The following is a 22,190-nucleotide window of genomic DNA, read 5'->3' as shown; positions in this document are numbered from 1 at the left end:
AAAACATGCAATATGATCAAATATTCGGCATTCTTTTCTATTTGTAGATTTAGTTATTATTTATGGTCAGTTTGCCTGCGATGAAGAAACCCGGCTGGGAATTTGTCATTTTTTTCCCCAAGTTCCCCAGTGAGTGCCCCCCCCACCCCACCACCCCTGCCCTGGCCTTGTCCTTTAGAACTTACCTCCTCCATTGTGTTGGTGGTAATTGATGAGGAGAGGGATGGAATCAAACACATACTTTTCAGCCACATAATATCGCTTGGGGTTATCATTAGTTTCCTTGATGTGATAATGCTTGATACAGGGGTTGTTCTCACTTAAACAAAAGAAGCATAAATGCAGTGATTATTAAGAAGCAATGTTTAGACACAAAAATGTCTACTGGTATCAGCTTCGTATGAGCTTTGTTTTTTACCCTCTCAGAAGGATGGCAGATATTAATTCTTACTGGACTTTGCTTATTGCCAAACTGCTTTGTTGTTACTTATTTTTTAATTACAATAGAATTTGAGACCTGGATTGGCTCTTAGATATTTTTTTACAGAGGAGGAAACAGAGGTAGGGAGCGGGACAGACAGCATGAGGGTCTTGCAGTCAGCCGGCTGGAACATGGCCACTTGAGCTCCATGGTCTCAGAGAGGCACCATCAGCTGTCTGACCCTCGGTTTCTTCGATGGAAAGGAGCATAGTAATACCTGCCTTCAGAGCTGATTAGGATCAGAAACAGTCTGTAGGGTTCAGACACATGGTAAGGACTCAGTAAATGGTAGGTAGCTTTGTTAGCAGAGCCAGAACTAAATACGTATCTTCTCGCTTCTGGCTGAAAGTATCTTCTTTGTTAGCTGTGGGTTAAATGATAAACGCATCAAATGCAGAGTCAAGTATTTTATTTCTTTAGAGCTCTGCACGCAGGGATGCTAATTTAGGAGAGACAGTGGCGTCTGGACCCAGCTCTGTCACTCTCCAGGAAAATGACTTCAACAATGTCCTTAATCTCCCTGGCCTTGATTTTCTCAGAGGGATCAGCAAAAGCACACTGTTTCGAGCCACCCCTCTAGCTCTTGCCCTGTCTGATGGTGCTGTGTGTGGCGTATTGCTCACCCACCTCAGGACTATCTCTCCCCACTTTGCTGAGCTGAGTTAGCACCGTACCTTACAATGGCTTTAGTGAAAACAGACACGGTGTAAGTTCCTGGAGTCCTGGAATCTCGTACCATGAAGGCTCCTTCTTTGGCCTGGAATGGTTAGAAAATACAGAAGGTTAGTGATCCCAGGAAACCTGGCTCCTGCGTCCAGCTCTACTTTCTTGTCTGTGAAAGGAGAAAATACTATAGGCCAGCTTTGCACAGAGCAGAATTTCAGCAATAATGGCTAGCATTTCACCTGCTCAAGCAACAGGTATTTCTTAAGGTCCTACCCTGGATCAGAGACTTCTGGTGATGACATAAGCAGTGCATGAAGACAGATAAATGCAAGGCTGCCCTTTTGGAGCTCACCATGTACCAGCCTCATTACAGATATTGTCCAACCCTCACCACAACACTGCAGTCTAGACGTCACATCCTCAATTTACTGATGAGGACACTGAGTGCCACAGAGCTTCCGTGACTTTCCCACCATCCGCAACTAGTACGCGGTGGACCTGGGATTTGAACCTTGCACGTGGCATGTGAGCAAAGGCCATGCTCATTCTGCTGCTCCAGGATACCTCTGCGCAACAAATGTTAGAAACCACTTCTCCATTCCCCTCCAAGGGCACAAAGCTTTCTGACCTGGAAGCTTTGTCAGTTTCTTCATGGGAACGTATTTATCAGGCCCTTTCTAGAGTGCTGATTTTGCTGCAGGGCAAAAGGAGAAAAAAACATGAAGTTCCTGGTTGCATGAGGGAAGTGGAGAGAAGGAAAAGCCCCAAGACTGTGCTCTTCCCTCCCCTTGACAGTTTTGCCGGTGCTAATGAATCAAGCACAAGCAAATGGATATGCCAATTTATTCGTTCCTGGTGGAAACATTACAATCTGAACTCTGTTTTGAGTACATCACATCTAATGCTGTGTTTCTGCCCAGCTGTAAATGCGTGCTGGTAATATTTGCAAAAGCTATTACTATGAGTTACTTAACTTCAACATAGAGAGGGCCACAAGTGAAGGCCAGAGAAACACATGAGCCTCATGTGTGAGCCACATAGACTGATAGCATATGGAGCACAGTATGTACGATTTAGAACGATGCAAGCCCCTCCATCCCCAAATCCTCTCCATCCCCAAAGTGGATTGTCTACACACCATGAAAGCAATACACACAGATGGCCATGCTAACTGTTTGTACCCTAGAATCTCAGCATTATAGGATGTTTAGCAGCATACCTGGCTTCTATCAACTGGATGTCAGACACTGCCAAGTTGTCCCTGGGGGACAAAATCACCCCGGTTGAGAACTACTGATCTGGCCCCACTCCCTATACTCCTGTGTCCCAAACTTTGTTGATTATCACAATCACCTGAAGAATCTGAAGCACAGAACAAGACAAAACAAAACAACAAACACCGAACCGTGCTTCACCGCATGCATATGACCTTTGAATCACCAGGACTGGCAACCTGGTTCGTGAACTTTTTAGAAGCTTGCCTTGTGATTCTTAAAAAAAAAAAAAAAAAAAAAAAAAAAAAAAAAAAAAAAAAAAAAAAAAAGTTTTATTTATTTTGAAGGAGGGTGGGAAGGGCGGAGAGAGGGAGTGAGAGAAGGCTCCACACTGTCAGCACCAAGCCTGATGCAGGGATCGATCCCATGAACAAGGAGATCATGACTTGAGCTAAAATCAAGAGTCAGACATTTACATGACTGAGCCACCCAAAGGCACCTGCTGTGCAATTCTTACCGACTTGCAGGTTTGGGCTCCACTGACTTAGCTGAACATGTAGCTCCTATTTATAATATCCTGATGAGTAGTCTCTATCTTTAAACAGCAGTAAAACTCAGTGTGGAGCCTGCTTAAGATTCTCTCTCTTTCCCTCAGCCTCTCTCTCCTGCTCTCTCTCTCTCTCTCAAATAAAAAATAAGATAAAATAAATAAAAGAGCTTTTATAAATAAATAAATAAACAAATAAATAAATAAAAATAGCTTTTGAGGCACAATTTACATACCATGACATTCTCCCGTTTCAAGTGTACAATCCAATGATATTTAGTAAATTAACAGAGTTGTGTCACCATCACTACAATCCAATTTTAGAACATTTTCATTATTCTCAAAATATACTTCTATTTGCACCCTGGCCACACTAATATGCTTTCTGTTTCCATAGATTTGCCTGCTCCAGGCCTTTCATGTAAATGAAATAATATAATATGTGGTCTTTTGTGCCTGGCTCCTTACAGGTAGCATATTGTTTTCTAAGATTTATCCAAGTTGTAGCATGTATCAGTCCTCCATTCCTTTTTATGGCTGAATAATATTCCATTGTACTGATGTATCACATTTTGTTTACCTGTTCATCAATGGATGGACATTTGGGCTGTGTCCACCTTACGGCTACTGTGAATGGTGCACCCGTGTCTGGCTTCTTTTGATCAAACTACTTTTGTGATATTCGTCCATGCATTACATGTAGCATAGCTTATCTTCAGAGATTTCCCCCTTTATCAAATAATGAAGCTTTTGCTCTTGCCTCATTAGAATGGGATGGGTTAAACTCAAGGCAGGAAGGAACAAAACTTCAGCAGAGGAAGATTTTATCTGCATATCTTATTCTAAAAGGGGAAGAAACAGACCAAAAAAACCCCAGACGTTTATCAAATGTTTGTGAAGAGGGGAACGTGAACATCTCTTCTATTTAATTAGTAATGTTTTGTTGTTGTTCTCATTCTCCCAAAGAAGCCATTATTTTTTTAAAACAAAACAAAACCGTAATCAGAGTGGGGCCCAGCTGTGAACAAGAGTAATCCACAGACGTGAGAAAAAGGGGAGGTAATGTTTGCAGGCAGCTCGGCTAAGCAGGGGAGGTTCAGAGCTCTTCCCCCATCATACTTGCTCTAGGTGGCATTCAGTGAGGGCGACAGGAAACTCTCATGTGGGGCTGAGGCAGTCTAGAGTTCTGAGGAAAATGAGGCATCCAGCATGTGCCTTACCACTTACTTCCTGCAAAAGGCTCAGAGGAAGTCACAACCACTAAGAACACTGTAAAGGGTCTTTGTTCATATCACCATCATGCAAAGGGGGCACTGACTTGTACAGTTTAGCCAGAAGAGGGGCCCTTGTTCCTTGGGGCATTTTTAAGGTTTCAGTTTACCTTTTACTAATTTTCAAAGAGGCAACAATAGGGGAAAAAGCCATGGAGATGGTGAAATATATGGATGGGAATTATGGGATGGGAGAATAGAACTTAGCTCATATATTCTCTTGTTAACTGTGTGTGTGTGCATGTATATGTGTGAAGACTCCCCCCTCCTCTAGTCCAGAACTATGCCACTGATTCACACTCTGAACGTGGCCTCAGTTTACTCTTTTGTAACACAGATGTTCTTCAAAGGGAATTCTTACTCTACCAGTCTATAATTCTGTGAATTCCAGCTGTTTCCTGTTTAAATGTATGAGCTTCGCTTTCCTCATCTGTAAGATTCCCTTTGTAAGGTTGTTGGGAGAATTAAAGTGTATAGAGCCGTTCCTGGAATATACCAGAACAATGAATGTTAGGGCTATCATTAGCCATTGTTGTCATATGCTATGGTATTCTGTCTGTTGGAGGTATTAATTCCTCCAACACACGTGCGTGATGCTGTAAGCCATGAAATCCCTGCTTGCGAGGAATTTACTCTCTAACTAAATGGGTTAAGACAGAAGATAAACTGCTGAGGCCCAAGAGAGAGTGAGAACAGTGCCACTGGAGAAGTAATGACATTGCACCAGAAAGGTTCAAAGGACAGACAACCACGTTCCATGGCCAGGGAGATGGAAAGCATGAGAAGCTTCTTAGAGGAGGTGTTATCTGATGAATGGATACGACGGTGTAGGAAATGCTTTTCTGTAGTTCCTAAACTTGGGTAACTTCCAGAATCACCTGGGTGCCACCTCCGGAGGTTCTGGTTGGTGAGGCCTAGAGTTTGGAATCTGTATTTCTATAAAGAACCCCCAGTGATGCTCTTGATCAGCCAGTTTCTCTTTAAGCATAGTTGTTATTTTAAAAACATTTTTTAAGCATTTAATGTATTTATTCATTCAACACATATTTGTTGAGTAACTACTTTGTCATAAATACAGTTTGGGTTTCTAGGTGCAGCGGGAACAAGATAAAGCCTTTCTATTCTAGTGGAGAACTGTGGATAGGGCAGTACATTAGGAGCTCTAGTTGATAAAAATCTATCAATCCATCTCTTAAGGGTCCTACACTTGTTAGATAACAGAGATACTAAACACACCCACGAAACAATTCTGCTATTGTTTCAAGCAGCCGACAATACAGGGACCCGCTGATGTTTGCCCTTATATTACCTAAGAAGGCAAAGAGGATTTGGTAAAGTAGTTCAGAATATTAGCACGGAGGAATGTTTCAACTGCCCCAGAAAGCAAAATGTATTTAAGTGTCTCCAAGGAACTGCTGTTGAACAGGAAACCTCTTCAGCTTGTCATTAAATGTGGGCTGTTTCAAGGGCTCCATGGGTAACACTTCATTAACCAACGTGTGATTGAAAATAACAAAACTGCACTTGTTTAAACTCCATATAATTCAGGTTTTTAATTAATTTTGCAATCCTTTCAATTAGTTCTTATCGGTCAGGTTTTGCTATGTTATCCAGTAACATAGCTTGGCTGAAGTAGGAGCTGAGCCTGCTGCATACGCATCATAAGTTTGGCTAGAAAACAATACAGATTCCCAGGAACTGACTCTGGAGATTCTGATTCTGTAGGTCTGGGTGGGGGCCTGGGATTCTGGATTTTTAAGTTTCCCAGTGGTTCTAATGTGTGGTCTACTGGGGACCACAGGAAATCATGAAGTGCAGAGTTGATGTGGAACCAAGGAGAAAGCAGGGTCCAGTAATGACTCAGATCGATTCCTCTTTCCCCCCATGAGATCTGACTCTTCAGAGTCGTCTCTGAACTCTGAGGCCACTGCCAGCCTGCCTCGGGCTCATAGTTTATCTTGGATTGTCCTCTGACTTTTCAGTTTGCCTTCTTTTTCAGTACAGCCTAAAGTTTGTCGAGGTCAAAGATCCTATCTCAAACACCCTTAAGTGCTTAGTCCTGTGCTCAGCAAAATGGTAAGGTACTTGAGTTTATAGCCAGATATCCTAATAAAGGAAATGGTGCACACACGCCGAAGCTGAGAGGGCTGCTAACGGAGACAGATGACATAGTGCAGGCTGTCTGTTGTGTCCCTCACTGGTAAGCACACAGAGTCTTTTGAGAAATCAGTAAACAACTGAACTTGCTCTCTTTGATGAGAGCAAGCTGCCCAAGGGCAGAACATCTCACCTTGTCCTCTTTGCTAGCAGCTTGCTAATCGGCAACTTACCCGAAGAAGATGAAGTTCATTGCTCCCCAGTATGACGATGGGTTTTTCCTTCTCCCCTCCCCTTTTCCTCTTACAGAAATTCTATTTTTGCCTTTGATGGAATGAATCAATCTGTCACCAGTTTCCCCTTCTACAAAAGTAAATTGCATGCCAATAATAAACTGCATGCCTTTAAATTAATCTTTAACAATATTTATTAACCCTCCACCTTCCCATCACAGACTTTCATTCCCTTCCTGGCACCTTCCCAGGTCTCCTTCTCTAAATCTCATCACTAACTGGGCAAATAGTGGCTACCAGTTTGGGTAGCCAGCTGTCCCAGTTTGTCCAGGACTGAGGGGAGGCTGGGATTTCTGGGCACAGGACTCTCAGTTTTAAAACTGGGACAGTCCCAGGACCAACCAGGATGAGTTGGTCACCCCACCTTCATCCCGTGCAGGAGAGATTTGCAGTTTAATTTAAATTTCTTACAGACAGGAAAACCTTTAAACACAAACTAGAAGATATGGTGCAATGGCAGGGACAAGGTTGACATTTTGGCACAGGGAGACTAATGTTTCCAACAATACATACCTACAGTTTGCTGGTCTCATCGGTAAGACTAGTGTTGGGCACGGGTCATTAATGTCTGAATATTAGACTCGTCTGGAGAGATTTTTCTCTGAATTATTAATGCTTAGATCCTACCAACTAGATATTCTGATTTAATCCATCTGGTGTGGGGCTTGGGCATTGGTATTTTAAAAAAATGTTTCCCATGTGATTCTAATGTGCAGACAGGCCCGAGAACCACTGCTTTAGGCATATATGCTGGTAAAGTAATTGATTGCTCTGTGGAAGACTTTTTTCTCAATACTTCCATACATTTGGTTTCTCTGAAAGAGCTATAAATGTGCAGTTTTAAGTGCTACTCAAAGTGTGGTCTGCAGTTGGGTGCCAGTTGGCAGATTTTTGCGGGCCCACCACCAGACAGAAAGGGAAATTGAGAGAAAGCGGTTAGACATTTTTTACAGCACTCAGACTAATTTTGTGTCTAATAAATCAAAGACTAATAAAAAATTAAACTTGCAGGTTTTGTGTCCTTGCTTCTTTATTTTTTTTCTAGTAGTTCATTTTTATTTATTTTACACAATATAAGCCTGTGACAAATTGGAAATTGAAAAACAACCGCAAAAAGTGATCCATCAACACAGGTATTTGAGAGGCACTGGCACAGAGTAACAAATGGCCTCCTGGTCCAGGAAGAGAGGGTTCACCTTGAGTGCCAATCAACTGATGGCAGCTGCCTAGAGCACTGTGTTGACAAGGATCTCAAAGCCATGGACTGCGATCAACAGTGTCACATAAGATCAGGAGCAAAGGGTGACAGTATGAATCCTGGCTAACTCATTGCTGATTTAGTCCAACTCTTCTTGTCTTGTACTCATTGAGAAACTAAGACCCAGGAGGAAGAAACATCCCCAAAGCCACAGACTGTGTTGGTGACAGAACAGCGATTAGGACATTTACTTTTCCCACCACACCATGCTTTCTCTCTTCTCATCTCTTGCTCCCTTGATTCTGACATCCTTGGGCAAGATCAGTCCTGCTATCCACACTGCATGGCTCTTAAGAACTGATGCATAAAAATAAATTAAAACAAGTGATGTATTTCTCCTGGGCTACAGCCCAACCAAGTAGCATGTAAGTCACTGCCACCCCTGACCTAGCCAGAGAAGCAGGCAAGGAAAACTAGCCCCATGGCTCCCCATCACAGACAGAAAGGCCACTATATTTGTCATGACAGTTGCATGTCAATACCAAGACATGAGACCCTCCATGGGTTTCTCATCCTGTTGTATGCTAGTTTCTATAAATCCCCAGAATATTTTCACTGAACATGAAAATCACTGTTAATCTAATATATCAACTTACTACATTGGCATAAACCATAGTATGGCTGAAAAAAAAGCACAATTCATTTTATTTTAAGTCAAAGGCAGGTCAAGGAGACTTACTGTGTCCAAAAGAAGTTTTTCAGCTTTGTCTCGGCTGATACTCTTATTGTACCACCTGAAAGCAGGAGAAAGTCATATGTCAATGACACTTAAATGTTTAAAAATTATTTACTTGTAAAAGGTAATTAATTCTAGAAAATGATTTGGTCATTTTCTATTTGTACCACTGCATTCAAACTTAAAAACAAAGGTATGCACCATATCCGGGTAATAAAATGTTTAACTGGAAGGGAACAAATGAATTAGAATTGGTAAAATAGAGATAATTTTTGAAGCTGGGTTTTGGGTATAATGGAGGTCCATTATTTTATTCTATTTTTACGCATGTTGGAAATTTTCCATAAGAAAGTTTTATAAAAACTTTATCTTCTCTATTTCATAAGTTAGTGGATGGTTATAAGTAGGATGATGCTAGGACAACTATAACAATTGAGTACAAATTTGAAAGTTTAGCCTTGTAAAATAATTGTAATATTTTCCTCTTTTAGACCTATTTTCAAAATCTTCTGCAAAGTAATTACTTTTATAATTTTGGAGTCTGGTGAAAAAAACTTAAAAGTGGTAAAAAGAATATGAACGATTTTTAGGGATGAAGTTTTTGAATTTTGCTGTTAATACTTGAGCCACATCCTGGCCTCTCTGACCATTTATGAGATAAGAGGAAATAGAATGGTCATCAGTTAACAATCAATTTTGAATAGTATAAATTTCAGAGGGGAGAACTTTTAGATGGGAAGGAACACCACTCACCAAACTTGTTGTCTACTAGAAAGTAGCCACAGGGGCACCTGAGTGGCTCAGTTGGTGATTTCAGCTCAGGTCATGATCTCACCATTTGTGAGATCTAACCCTACATTGGACTCTGAGCTGATAGCATGGAGCCTGGTTGGGATTTTCTCTCTCCCTCTCTCTCCCCTCCTCCTCTGCTCTCTCTCTCTCTCAAAATAAATAAATATTAAAAAAAAATTAAAACATAAAAAGTAGTCAGAATATGGGAATTAGTGGACCCATCTGAGCCTTTTTTTTTAAATACAGTAAGTGAGAGAGAGCACATGTGTGCACATGTGCATGTGAGCAAACGGGGGAGGGGCAGAGGAAGAGGGAGAGAGAGAATCTTGAGCAGGGTCCATGCCCAGCATGGATGTGGGGCTTGATGTGGGGCTTGACACAAGGTTCTATCTCATGACTGTGAGATCATGACCTGAGCCGAAATGAAGAGTGGGATGCTTAACCCACTGAGACACCCAGGCTCCCCTACCTGAGCTTTTGAATATCATACAACAGAATGGTATTTTATACATCAGCTGATTTTATACATCAGCTCTTGTAACTTAACTAGTTGAGGGATGGCAAATAGGCTTCATCTTATGTGCAAGCTCTGATCAGTTCATCACAGCTGCCTAAAGATGTGCACCTGAGCTCAGTAGGTAAGTGTGTCACTATCTAAAAGGGATGTCAACCCTGAGTTCAGGCACCAGGAGGGAAGGGCAGCAAGAGTGCCTCCTTCATCTGTCTGACCCTTCATTTTAAGGAAAAGGGATCTGAGATCCAGCCTGGTGAGGAAACTTGCCCAAGGTCATGCCCTCAAGTCAGGGCAGGAAACCTGAAGCCAATCAATGGATTTCATAGCCCATGATTATGTTCCCAGATGGTACATTTTTGAGTTCTTACACAGATATCCCCTGAAAGTAGACAATATTAAGTGCAAGGATAAAACATTATCATACTGGGTATTATATTTTTATTTATTTTTATTTTTTTTTTGAGATCACTTGAACTTTTTTGTTCAGGAAGACAGAATATTTATTTATTTATTTATTTATTTATTTATTTATTTATTTATTTTCTAATATGAAATTTATTGTCAAATTGGTTTCCATACAACACCCTCATACTGGGTATTTTAAATATACACAGATATATACTTCTAAATGACTGGATGTTTGGGAGTCCTTTTATTCCCTAGCTGCAATTCCATAATCTGAAAATGAAACTGATAGTATATAGAATAAATAGGGCTCACAGACTGTTTTGTTTGTATAGTATAGGGTTTTTTTTTTTTTTTTTAATGACTTAAAATACCTTCAGGAGGAGGAATACACCTTTTTATTTCCCCTGGGTTCCACCATTCCCTATTGCTTTATACTCTGTTGGAATTTTGAGTTTGCCCCCTCTATCATAAAGGATGAGATTCTGATTAAAAGCAAAAAACAAACAAAACTTTCCAGCCCAGTGATCATTTGAAATGAATACCTATTTTGCCCTAAAGGCATTGACTATAAAAAAATTGAAAGAATTTTATTTAGGCATATTTCATATATGCTTCATTGCAGCTCAAGTGTTCTTGGAACTGATGACTCTTCTGTTGGCTGAGAGAGGGGCTACTAACACATACTTGATCAAAACCAGTCTCAGGTTGAGAGACTCTTCATAAAATGACCACTCTTCATTGCAGAGTCTATTAGAATTTCAGCAACACATAACTTGACCACATATGAACTAATAAGAGCCCAAATGTGTTAATAGAAATCTTCATTAGCTAATGTTCTTCAACCCTGGTATCATACATTTAGTGAGGACTTCAACATTTTTTTTTATTTTTACATGATTTCAAATGTATAGAAAAGCTATAAAAATACTATAAAAGAACTCCCTATACACTTGACCCAGATGAACTAATATTGACATTTTCCATATTTGCTTTACCATTCCCTCTGAATAGATATATATTTTTTCTGAGCCACTTGAGAATAAACTTTACAAAGACTTCAGTATGTATTTATTTCTAAGATATGGAATATATACGTATATGAATAGTACAATTGCCTAAATCAGGAAATTTAACATTGGCACACTACTGTTACCTCATTTCAGACTCTATTCAAATCTCACTGGATGTTCCAATGATACATTTTGTCTCTATCATTTCTTTTTTTAATTACTCAAGATCCAATCCAGGATTACTAGTGCATTAGTCAGCACTCATCTCCTTAGGCTCCTTCAATATGAACCAATTTCTCAGCCTTTTGTGTCTTTTATGATATTAACATTTTTTAAGAGCACAGGCCAGTTATTTTGTAGAATATCTTGCAATTTGGAATTGTCTCTTATTTCTTCGTGATGAAATTCAAATTAGGCATGTTTGGGTGGGAATGTCACAGAAGTGATGTTGTGTCCTTCTCAGTGCATCACATCAGGAGACCCGGGATGTCTGTTTGCCCTGTTGTTGATGTGAACTTTGATCACTTGGTTAAAATGAGGGCCTACCAGCTATTCCCACTTTATTGCTGATGAGTGATTTGTGAGAACATACTTTGAAACTATGTAAATATCAAACTTTCGCCTCCCTAGTTGTGATATTCATTGATGATTCTTGCCTGAATTATTGATACTTTGAGTTACAAATGGTGATTTTTAAACGTGATCTTACCTTGAACATTCATTAGCTGGCATTCTATTTATTTATTTGTTTATTTATTTACCTATCAAGCTATCTGTTATTGATTCTTATTTTATCGATGGATTATAATCTATTACTGTCATTATTTATTTTGATACTCAAATTGTCTCAGATTTGTGCAGAAGGAACAATTTTAAGCTGACTTCTGTGCCCACTTGACACATCCACACGATTAAAATATTTGGGGGGGGGCAATAATTCTTTACTTTTTGGTGCAAGGTGTTCCAAGTTCATCCTGTTCTTTCCCTGCATCAACTCTGAATCCCCAGCCATTTTTCCAAGAACTCCATTTTAGTGGGCAGTGTTATTTAGAAAGGAAGATCTGTGAACACAATGTTGCTGTGGTGCTGTTGCTTCTGGGCCTTTCAGCAGCTGAGCAAGGGAATATACATACGTGGTATCCACTACAATTGGGTTTTATTAAATGTCAAGTAGTTCTGTTAAAATTATATCCATGTGAACCCTTCTATAAACAACGGCTTGAAATAAACAATACAAGCTAAGCAGATATTTAATACCCATTTGTCTGTTATTTTGGTATTGGAAGTATTGTCTTAGAGCATGTTTTAAGTAAGTTTGTATTTGATCCAGTCTTCATAGTATTTTTCTCCTTAAGTAAGACCAAGATTCCTGGAAGAATCTTTTCCTTTCACCACAATCTTCATAGGTATCTTAGAATCATCTCTTTGATAAAAGGGGAGGTGAGTGCATATATTTTCCCCTTCTCCTATTTAGAGTGTTCCTCTACTGTGTATTTAGGGATCAAAGTACAAGAAGGAAAAAAATCCTGGTACTTTTACAATCAACTAGTAATTTACTCCTAATTTAAGGAGGACTTTAGTACCATGTTTTTAGAAAACAAATAAAATATCTTACTCATAGGTTTCCAGGCTATTTGGAGACTTTTCCACCAGATAACTGCTTGGTACATATCCTTCATGCCTGTTAAGAGGGAAATTAGTGTTTAGACCATTATAGGACTAATTTCACTTCTCCATTTTATAGGTTATTCAATCCACTAAAAGTCTTTTAAGGTAAGGGATTCTTGCATTATTTGGCATTCATAAGACAATTTAAAGTTGTAGAATAAAAGAATGGCTAAAAAAACCAACAATTTGCTATCTGTCAAAGGCAATAAATTTCACCATTAATATATGAATCATAATAAATAAAAATTTTTTATGTTTATTTTTGAAGGAGAGAGAGAGAGCATGAGCAGGAGAGAGGCAGAGAGAGAGGGAGACACAGAATACGAAGCAAGCTCCAGGCTCTGAGCTGCCAGCACAGAGACTGATGTGGGACTCGAACTCACAAACCTCAAAATCATGACCTAAGCCAAAGTCAGATGCTTCATGGACTGAGCCACACAGGCTCCCCTGAACAATAGTAAATAAAAAGTGGCTATTTTACTTAAAAAGATGTTTGTTGCTCTCCTCATTGTGAAATTTCCTCTGATGGAAAAAGGTCTCTATTTTCTCTAAGGAAACATTTTTTTTGGGGGGGGGGGGGTGTGATAGTCAGTATTTTTTCCACTTTAGTGCTTCAATTTTATATAGTCAGGAAACCAAAATAATTAAAATATAAAAAATCATTTTCCAACCACAGGTCCCAAAAGATACTGCCACTCAGCATCATAAGCTTTTAATTCAAGGACTCCCTAATGTTTCTTTTTGTTAACTCAACTCCTTCAGACACAAATGGTAAAACACGAGAAAAAAGAATAAAGTCATGCTGGATTTGGAGGTGGGACTTTCTTTTGAGCAGGAATACATATTTGTGCATAAACAAAGACATGGTGGATAAAGAGACCAATCGGCACCTCAAAATACTTTACATTTGTGCATAACTTCGTATTTTTCAAAATAATTTCACATATATTATTGCATTTAAAGCTACAAGGTGAAAACAATGTTTCTTCCACTCTCTGGGCCTCTGGCTCCCTAAGTGTACAATGAAGGACCTAGATTGCACATAAAATTCCTCTAGAGTCTGACAGTCTATAAAAAGTTGCCTAAGAGTTTCTTGCTCTTTACTTCATATTTTAATTTTTGTATAACAAAGGCATTTTTCAATTTAGTGATTATGTTTACTGGTGAATGTGTAATCTATTTCACAGAATCGTTTTGGGGAGTGAAGATATCAAGAACAGGGATGTCAAATATGGGATGATTATCTCATATCTTGTGCCCATGGCTGACACTGCTAGTCAATTGTGGCATGCTTCCTTCGGAGAATTGAACATCCAGCTTCAGAATCATCCTTAATGTGGTGCTCAAGGCAGTCTGGGCCAATTGATGGGGGTCAAGTCATTCTAAAATTTGCTATTTCTCTTCTATCTATCTTTTCAAATCCCTCTTAATTATGTCTGGTTTTGCCACACCATATGTTTACAATTATATGAATAGTTCAAATACCATTTTTGCTTTGAAATAGAATAACTGTGTTCTAATATGCAAGCCACATAATATTATGTGCTAATAGTATCCCAAATGGTAATTCTCTTCACTTGGATGTGGATGTAGAATTTGCAAAGCACCTTTTGCGTTTATCATCTCATTGATTTCCTCAACAATGTGAGATAGAGCTGACATTATCGTCTGCATTTTACACAGAAGGAAATGGATCCACAGAGGTTAAGCGCCTTTTCCAAAGACATACAGCAAGACCAGCTGATGCTGAAGTCCAAGTCTTCTGTCTCCCGATCTTGTGTACTTTCCACTATACTGCACTATTACAAAGTACACTGGGGAAATTCCCAAAACACCAGTTAGACTCTAAGGTGTCCTCTTTGATGGCCTTTGAAGTGCAGAGCTGAGCATTTCCAAAGGCCACTGAGCAAAGGGTAAGCTGTCATTTGGGGAAATGCAACCTAGGAGAAGAAATTTCCTGGCACATCAGGTGTGCTAAATAAATGCCAGTTGATTGAGGGAGTGAATTTCTGAGTAAATTCCTCTAGTCTCTGTAGAAACGGACTGTCTTAAACCTGTTTCTGATATGAGCCTCCTTATAATAGGCAAAGAGAAGGTGTTGTGGCCAGGCCTCACTGGCCTACACAAGTCAGCTAGAGAGGGAGGTTCCACATGAAGTGCTTTGGGGTCTCTTCCCAGCTAGCAAGCAACACTGTCTCCCAGGGCACATCGCAGTTCTTGAGCTAACTATATTTGACACCCCTTCCTCACTCCCCCTGCAGTGGCATCAAAGAGGATACTTAAAGAGAAGGCGCTTTGACAAAGAAAGTTTTGGTGCATTAAACAGTAAAGCCTTAACCCTAAAGATATTTGTGTGCCTCTTTTTGAACTCATCAGATTAGCTTTTTTTTCTTTTTTAAGGTTAGTGATACCCAGTGTTGACACTCCCACACCCTATTGGTGGGTAGTGGCAATGTAAGTTTGGCAACCTTTCTGAGGGAATTATCTATCAAAATTGAGACCTACTCTGACTCAACAGTTCCATAATTAGAAATATGAAATACATATATTTTCAAAAGAAAAATATATTTTCAAAAAATACATATATTTGCATTTTTTTTTCAAAATATTGCCCAGAAACATGAGTATGAGAAATACGAGTTCTTCACTGAGGACTTGTTTAAGATAACAAACAAAGATGGGCACCTGGGTGGCTCAGTCGGTTGAACATCCAACTCTTGGTTTTGGCTCAGGTCGTGATCTCACAGTGGTGGGATCGAGTCCCACATCAGGCTCCGTGCTATCAGCATGGAGCCTGCTTCTGATTCTCTCTCTCTCCCTCTCTCTTTTTTTGTTTCTCTCTCTCTCTCTCTCAAAAATAAATAAACTTAAAAAAATATAACAAAGAAAACAAATACCCGGAAACTAGATGTCCCACCATTTCAGATTATTCAAGTACTTACCATATAAGCATACTTTCCAAAACCATGCGGTTATTTTAAAAATAAGGTAGATTTCTATCTGCTGAAATGAACCGATCTCCAAGATACATTACTGAAGGTTAAAAGCAAGGTGAAGAGCAGAATCAATCACCTTAGTGCAAATGAAAAAAGGATGCATCTGTGTATGTATAACTTTTTTGTCTGGGATATACAAGAAACTGTTGATAGTGTTACTTTTGGAATTGACATGGGGACAAATGGAGGGGTGGCTTAGTTTTCATCTATATTTCTCTCTATTTTATTAAAAAAAATAAAACATCAATCTAGGCCATCCAAATGTTGCAGTGATGGAGTGTTTTCTTTTTCTTTTTCTATATTTTTTGTCAGTAATAACCTCATACTTTAAAAATATATAAACCCCTGATATTAATATGCAAGGATGTTCATTGCAGGGTAGTTCATATTTGCAAAATATTGGAAACAATCTGAGTACTTAACAAGGGAATTTGCTAAATTATGGTACACTTTTGTATTGGATTTGTACAATCATTGAAATCATATTCTGGAGAATATTCCAGGGCTTGGGTAAATATCTCTGACATATTAAAAGGAAAACCTAAAGCCTTCATAAAGCAGCATGGATCTGATGCCTTAAAACTAAGCACTAGTATCTAAGTCATGTACGTCTCAGAGCATTCTGAAGGTTAAAACAGCAATTTTGTTGTATTTCAGATCAGAGAAGGGCTCATAAGGTTTTTTTTTCCCTTCAAAAGTCTCATAGTGGGCATTTGGTCTTTGCACAACTTAACTTTCTCCGTGGATCATTTAGATGGCTAGTTGAGACAGTTAGTGTAGCTAACTCTTTAGTATCTTCTTCCTGATGCCTTTTAATATAACCACCAATCTGTACCATCTCTACACGCCTTTTCTTTTCACCGAAAATAGACACTTCACAATGGGATGTACCTTCAGTCTCATCTGAACACTCAAGAACAATAGTGCTTCCATGTGGCACAAGCTGCCAATCTCCTACTCTGTGGATGTCAGTGAAAAACCTGGGGAATTTTTAGATGGGCTTGGGGGCTGGGGGTGCTTAATAAGGGAGCATAGCAAGTGACTGTCTCTGGCACTTCTGAGAAGTAGAAAAACGTCTCTCAACCACTTCTTCCTTCCTCTTTCTTCTACCTCTGCTTTCCTCTCCTAACTCAGTGCAGCGGGCCTGCTGACAGAAGGAGGACAAATTGTCCCAGTGTTTTCTGTATCCCCACCTCACCCCAAGCACTGGGACAACAACCACAAAGATGCCTTACCCATTCCTGTCCTGCACTCTCCACCAGTGAATCTCGGAACTGTCCAGCAGGTAGTATTCCTCATTGCGTTGTAACGTAAGTTCCTGTGGGTCGTTCGTTTGATAGTCATACAAGGCAATGACAAGGGTTTCTTCAGGTTCCTGGAGTGATCGCTGAAGGTAGGAGAAAACAAAATTGAGTGATGACATAGAAAGGAGGTCAATTGTGGAACCAGGTCAGTAAGTCTTGAAATGGTAACTTGCTCCTGGATCAAGGCCAGGTCAACACATGAATTCCTATAATCCACTGGGTATTTGCTGAAACCACCTGCCTTCTCTAGTTGGCTTTCTTTTATGAGTTAGGGTTATGGTGCTGAATGTGACACAAAGACACTCAGTACCTGGAATTCATTGCCCTCTCATTCTGTGTGGTGAATTCTGACCACAGTGAATTCCAAGCAGTCACATGCTTTTCACACAAGTCTGCTGGTTGCATGTTGCAGACTCTTTGCCGGAAGCATCATATTCTTGGTGAAAGTGATGCAGTGAACACTAGGTTATTCAGTCCATGCCTTTCTGATTTGATTTGTGGGTTTGTCCAGATCCGGAGGATCATAGACTATCAGAGCTGAAATGCCTCTGAGAGATCACTCAATCCATTCTTTTGTTAAGAACGCAGAAACTGAAGCCCAAATGAAGAAATGGATATGGCCAAGCTTACCACATGAATTAGTCTTAAGGCTCTCTCTACTATAGCACATGGGCTCCCTTCTTCCATTTAGGGGCTCTCTTGCCTAAGTCTCTACTTCTCAGTACATTTTTAAAGACGACATAGTGAAGATGTGAAGAAGAGACTATAAAGCAAACAGTTGTGAGAGTTCAGGATGGGCACATTTGCTACAGGTTGGCAGGTCTTGGGAGACAGTAAATATGGAAGAAATTGAGGTTACTGGCTAGGATGAGATTTGGTGTTGGGAAGCCAAAGTTTCTATTTTCACATTGAAACCTTTGATGGTATAAAAATCCTGGAGATTTAGAAAGAAAAGCTTGTCATGGTGATGTGGTATGTCACCCCAGCTGAGCCCAGATTAGGATTCAAAGTCTCAATATCTGTGGAGCTCACGAGGTGGTGTATTGGAGTACTGAAGATAAGAATAATTGGGACTGAGGCTTTCACCTGAAGAGCTAATGGAGGAAGGAGTTAAATTGAAGGGCACCTGAAGATAAAGGAGGGATATGACATGGTATTCATCCCATTATAGGACCAACTGATTGATCAATCGCCATGAAAAGAAAGGTCAGAGCAGGGTTCAAAAACCATAGTGGTACGTTTCTATAGGAGGCATCTTGGACAGCTTTGGGGGCGATTTGAATGTCACAAAGGTTTAGGAGTGCTGCTAACATTTAGTGGCAGAGCGCCAAGAATGCAAAAATCTCTGCAGTATCCCATATACTGTAAAACTTTTGAATGTCCCGTTAGACATTCCTGTGGTAAGAAACCTGCTTATAATAATAATGGACAATAGTACTCTGAGCCTAGATCCTACCTCCACCCTATAGGTGGGACTATGGGCGAAACCATCTGCAAACCAGAGCTGGCTTCCCTAGAGTGGGCTTGGTATCACCTAAGTCTTGTAAATCAGTAGATTAGAGGAGTGTTTCTCCCACTTCAGTGTGCCACAGAATCACCCGGAGGTTTATTAAATTGCAGGTGGCTGGGCCCCTCTCCCAGAGTTATAAATATAGTAGGTGTGGGGTGGGGCCTGAGAATCTACAGTGCATTTCTAATAAGCTCCCAGGTGAGGCTGATTCTGCTGGTCCAGGAACCACACTTTGAGAACCACCATGTGAGTTAAAGCCCACCATCTCAGAAGCTCTGCTGCCTAGTAACTTACCTACTAAGTTGCTGAATGGCCTTGGAAAAGCCTCAAAACCTCCCTTGGGACTTGATGTCCCAAGGTTTAAAATGAGAATAAAACTATAACCCTCTGAAGTGGCTAGAATGGAGAGTGAGGGAAGGAGGCCTTCTCTGTATATATAAGTACACGCACACACACACATAAAGATATAGATATATATCTTTGAAATAGTAAAAGTATGGAAGTACTTAGAAAAATATAAAGTATTATCAAAATTAAGGTATGGAGTAAACACATCATTTTTCATAGATAGCTGTTATTGTACCCCAAAGTGATCAGGTGGGGGGATGCACAGTTTGGTACAATAAATTTTGTTGAGTGAATAAAGTGAACTCAGGATTTAGTAACTGAGTGGTCCTTTTGCATAAACTGACCCATGAGACAGGTCCAAGAAACCCAGGGTGTTCATTTCAGCTGAATTACTACAACCTGCTGTATTTACCCAGGATATGAGAAATCTGGGGGTGGGGGGAAATGCAAAGGGGACATGGCATTCAGGCAGTTGCAGCACTGGGCACCCATCATGCCCAAAGCTTGAATCCTCACTCACCCTGTTGTCTTCAGGAGTAGGAGGAAGAGGCTTCTTTGAAGCTGAAATGAGAAAAACAGAAAAAGAAAATGAGTATGAAACCGAATGTGCCCAACCGGAGGTGAAAAGTCAGGGGGCTTTTCAGAGAAAAGCAGCCCTTAGGAGAACAACAGAAGAAAAGAGCCAAGAAAGAAGGAGACGATAAGACGCAGAGAAATGAAAACCGACCTTATAGAGCCAGTTGTTGTTTTTTTTAAATCTCTTTTGGCCTCTTGGTTCCCCATTTCATTTTCTAGAAGATTCCAGAAACTTCTAGAAGTTCATATTTAGTATTCCCAGGAAAAGCCTAATCCAAAGGTTGCTACAGAGGCATTAGGCTTGTGTCCTTCTCTGTGGGCCAGGAGACCTCCACAAAGGCACCTACCACCTGCTCAACCCCGGAGTGGGAATTGGTGACTCAGGGTAACAGTGAGTCACTGGCTTCTTGAGGCAGCCGTGGGCTTGGGGAGAGGGTGGGTGAGGTGAGGGGTCATTGAGTTATTTTTTGGGAGGGCTGGAATCTACTTTTAGTTACATTAACACTTCTGAGCATGTGTTCTTGCTGCCTTCTCCAAACAACACACACTCAGCACCTCTCTCTCTCTTTCTCTAACTGTTTGTGTCTCCATGTCTCCGTCGCTTTACCTCTCCTCTATACCTTCTTTTCTCCTTTGTCCTATCTTCTTTATCTCTCTTTTCTTCTTGCCTTCCTTTCATCTCTTCCTCTCTGTCCTTCAGTATTTTTCCTTTGAGGCACTGAAAAGGTCAGGCCTAGAATCAATAGACCAAGGTCGAATATCTGGGAGTATGTGTGGCATGGGAGGCAGCACATAGGCTTGTGCTCAGTTCAAGGATTATTTAATAATTAGAGATAAGACAGGAATAGGCTCCATAAGTAGGTGGTGAGATCCTCATCTCTGCATGAGATTGACTCATTGCATGAAGTTGATCCCTGCCTGAGTTGGACAGTAACTCTCAGGATTGCGAGTAGAGGAGACCCACACAGTGACATGGGACCCCACCCTCTGTGCTAACACTTTAAGCACGGGCAGGGTGGGGTATTGACTTGGCTTTGTGATTAACTGAGAAGAAGAAAACAAGCATAACAGGAAGCATGGTTCCTATTCAACACTCAACTCAGGGCACCAAGAGACTGATGTTCTAACCCTAGCTCCACTGGGAAGGAGCTGTGTGGCCTTGGTCTCCTTCCAGCCCTGAACATTCTGCAAGGGTATCTCTTCCTCCAGCCTTGCTCTCCCCTTCTTTCCTCTTCCTCTGTGTGAAGTTGGTATGTAGTGACATCATGGCCGATTCTGGTTGCAGAAATGAATGGGGTATAGCAGGGTCCATTTTTTTACCCAACCACCTCTGCTGTTTTCCAGATATACACATACATGCTGCTATATTTCAGCTTCATATTCTTCTGTCCACAAATAAAAAAGACTAGTAGGTGCAGTTGCCATTTATTGAGAGATAAGAAAGTGCCAGCAAATGTGCTAAGAGCTTTCCACAACCCCATTGTTGCAACACAAATGCAGGACCACTAGCAGAGTGACTGTATGGCAGTTAGGCCTGAGTTCATGTGGGAGGAGTTCAGCATGACCAGCTCTCTCCAACTGTCATCTTGGTGCATCATTCAGATGTTCCTCACACCTCAATCATATGTTTACCACTCAGTGGAGGGGAGTGCTGTGTACCCTGAAGAGGGACAGATGCAAAATGCACGGTGAAGATGGAAAAATGGAAACACAGATTCAAAGAATTTCAGAATTGACAAGGGACTTAGAGATTATTTCATCTTAGGAGCCCTAAAGCTTCCCCTAACATTTGAGAGATGAGGACATTAGGGCCCTTGGGGGCCGAGTGACTGATCCAACAGCCCACAGCCAAGTGCTGGCAGGAATCTGGAGACCAGATCTCTGGCTCTGGAAATGGCTTTCACTCACTGGGGAAAGCCCATGCCATCTTGTTATTGTGATGGGTTCCACCCATATAAACCCTTCTGTTTCTTTTTTATGAAATACTCTTTATGAGTACAGACCATAGGGTAATGCCGAAGATCACTGACTTCTAAAACTAGGTATATATTGTTCCTTGGGGCCATGGGATTGGTAACTTTAAACTTTCTCTCCCAAGGTGGAGGGTGAGAAGTGGTGGTTTTTAAGGTGGTACTAAGAGGGGCTGTGACTCAGGAAGCCACGGAAAACCCAGCCATGGGTTACATTTAGCACATCCGCCTTGGGTTGTCAATCCGAGGTAGTAGGTTTTAGTGCAAAAAAGAAACTGACAGATGAGAAAAGGTGGCTAGGGTAAGAGAGGTTGAGAAGAGGGGAGAATGGAAGCAAAACAATTCACACAATCCATCATTCCTATTCAACAACGCCTTTACAGAGCACTTCTCCCTGTGTGACCTTGAGCATTCCAAACTGCTCAAGGCGTTCTGTTTCTGTGACCTCACACATCTACCCCAGATGACTGTGAGGAATGCGAGCACATCATGTGTAAAAGTGCATGCAAGTGAAGTTGCACTTCATTGAAAGGTCAGATCCCAGAGCCATCACAGAAGAGAAAACCGAGTTACACACCGATCGTGAGTTCC

The 22,190-nt window shown here is 40.7% G+C and overlaps 1 protein-coding gene across 1 annotated transcript in view; it reads right to left on the bottom strand.

Moving 5' to 3' along the window:
- ITK (IL2 inducible T cell kinase) overlaps positions 1–22,190 on the bottom strand; it is a 59,018-nt gene that overhangs the window by 12,051 nt on the left and 24,777 nt on the right. The window contains exons 5-10 of the mRNA XM_025923662.2: positions 19,574–19,614; positions 17,127–17,278; positions 12,843–12,908; positions 8,507–8,561; positions 1,156–1,238; positions 186–319 (exon numbers count right to left, since the gene is read on the bottom strand). Of these exons, the coding sequence (XP_025779447.1) occupies positions 186–319; positions 1,156–1,238; positions 8,507–8,561; positions 12,843–12,908; positions 17,127–17,278; positions 19,574–19,614 (531 nt within the window). The remainder of the gene's footprint in view (positions 1–185; positions 320–1,155; positions 1,239–8,506; positions 8,562–12,842; positions 12,909–17,126; positions 17,279–19,573; positions 19,615–22,190) is intronic.

Source organism: Puma concolor, chromosome A1 (assembly GCF_028749965.1).
Source record: "Puma concolor isolate L17-30 chromosome A1, mPumCon1.1.hap2, whole genome shotgun sequence".
Lineage (NCBI taxonomy): Eukaryota > Metazoa > Chordata > Mammalia > Carnivora > Felidae > Puma > Puma concolor.
The sequence above is the reverse complement of the archived record's forward strand: the minus strand, read 5'-3'. Positions and strand labels throughout refer to the sequence as shown.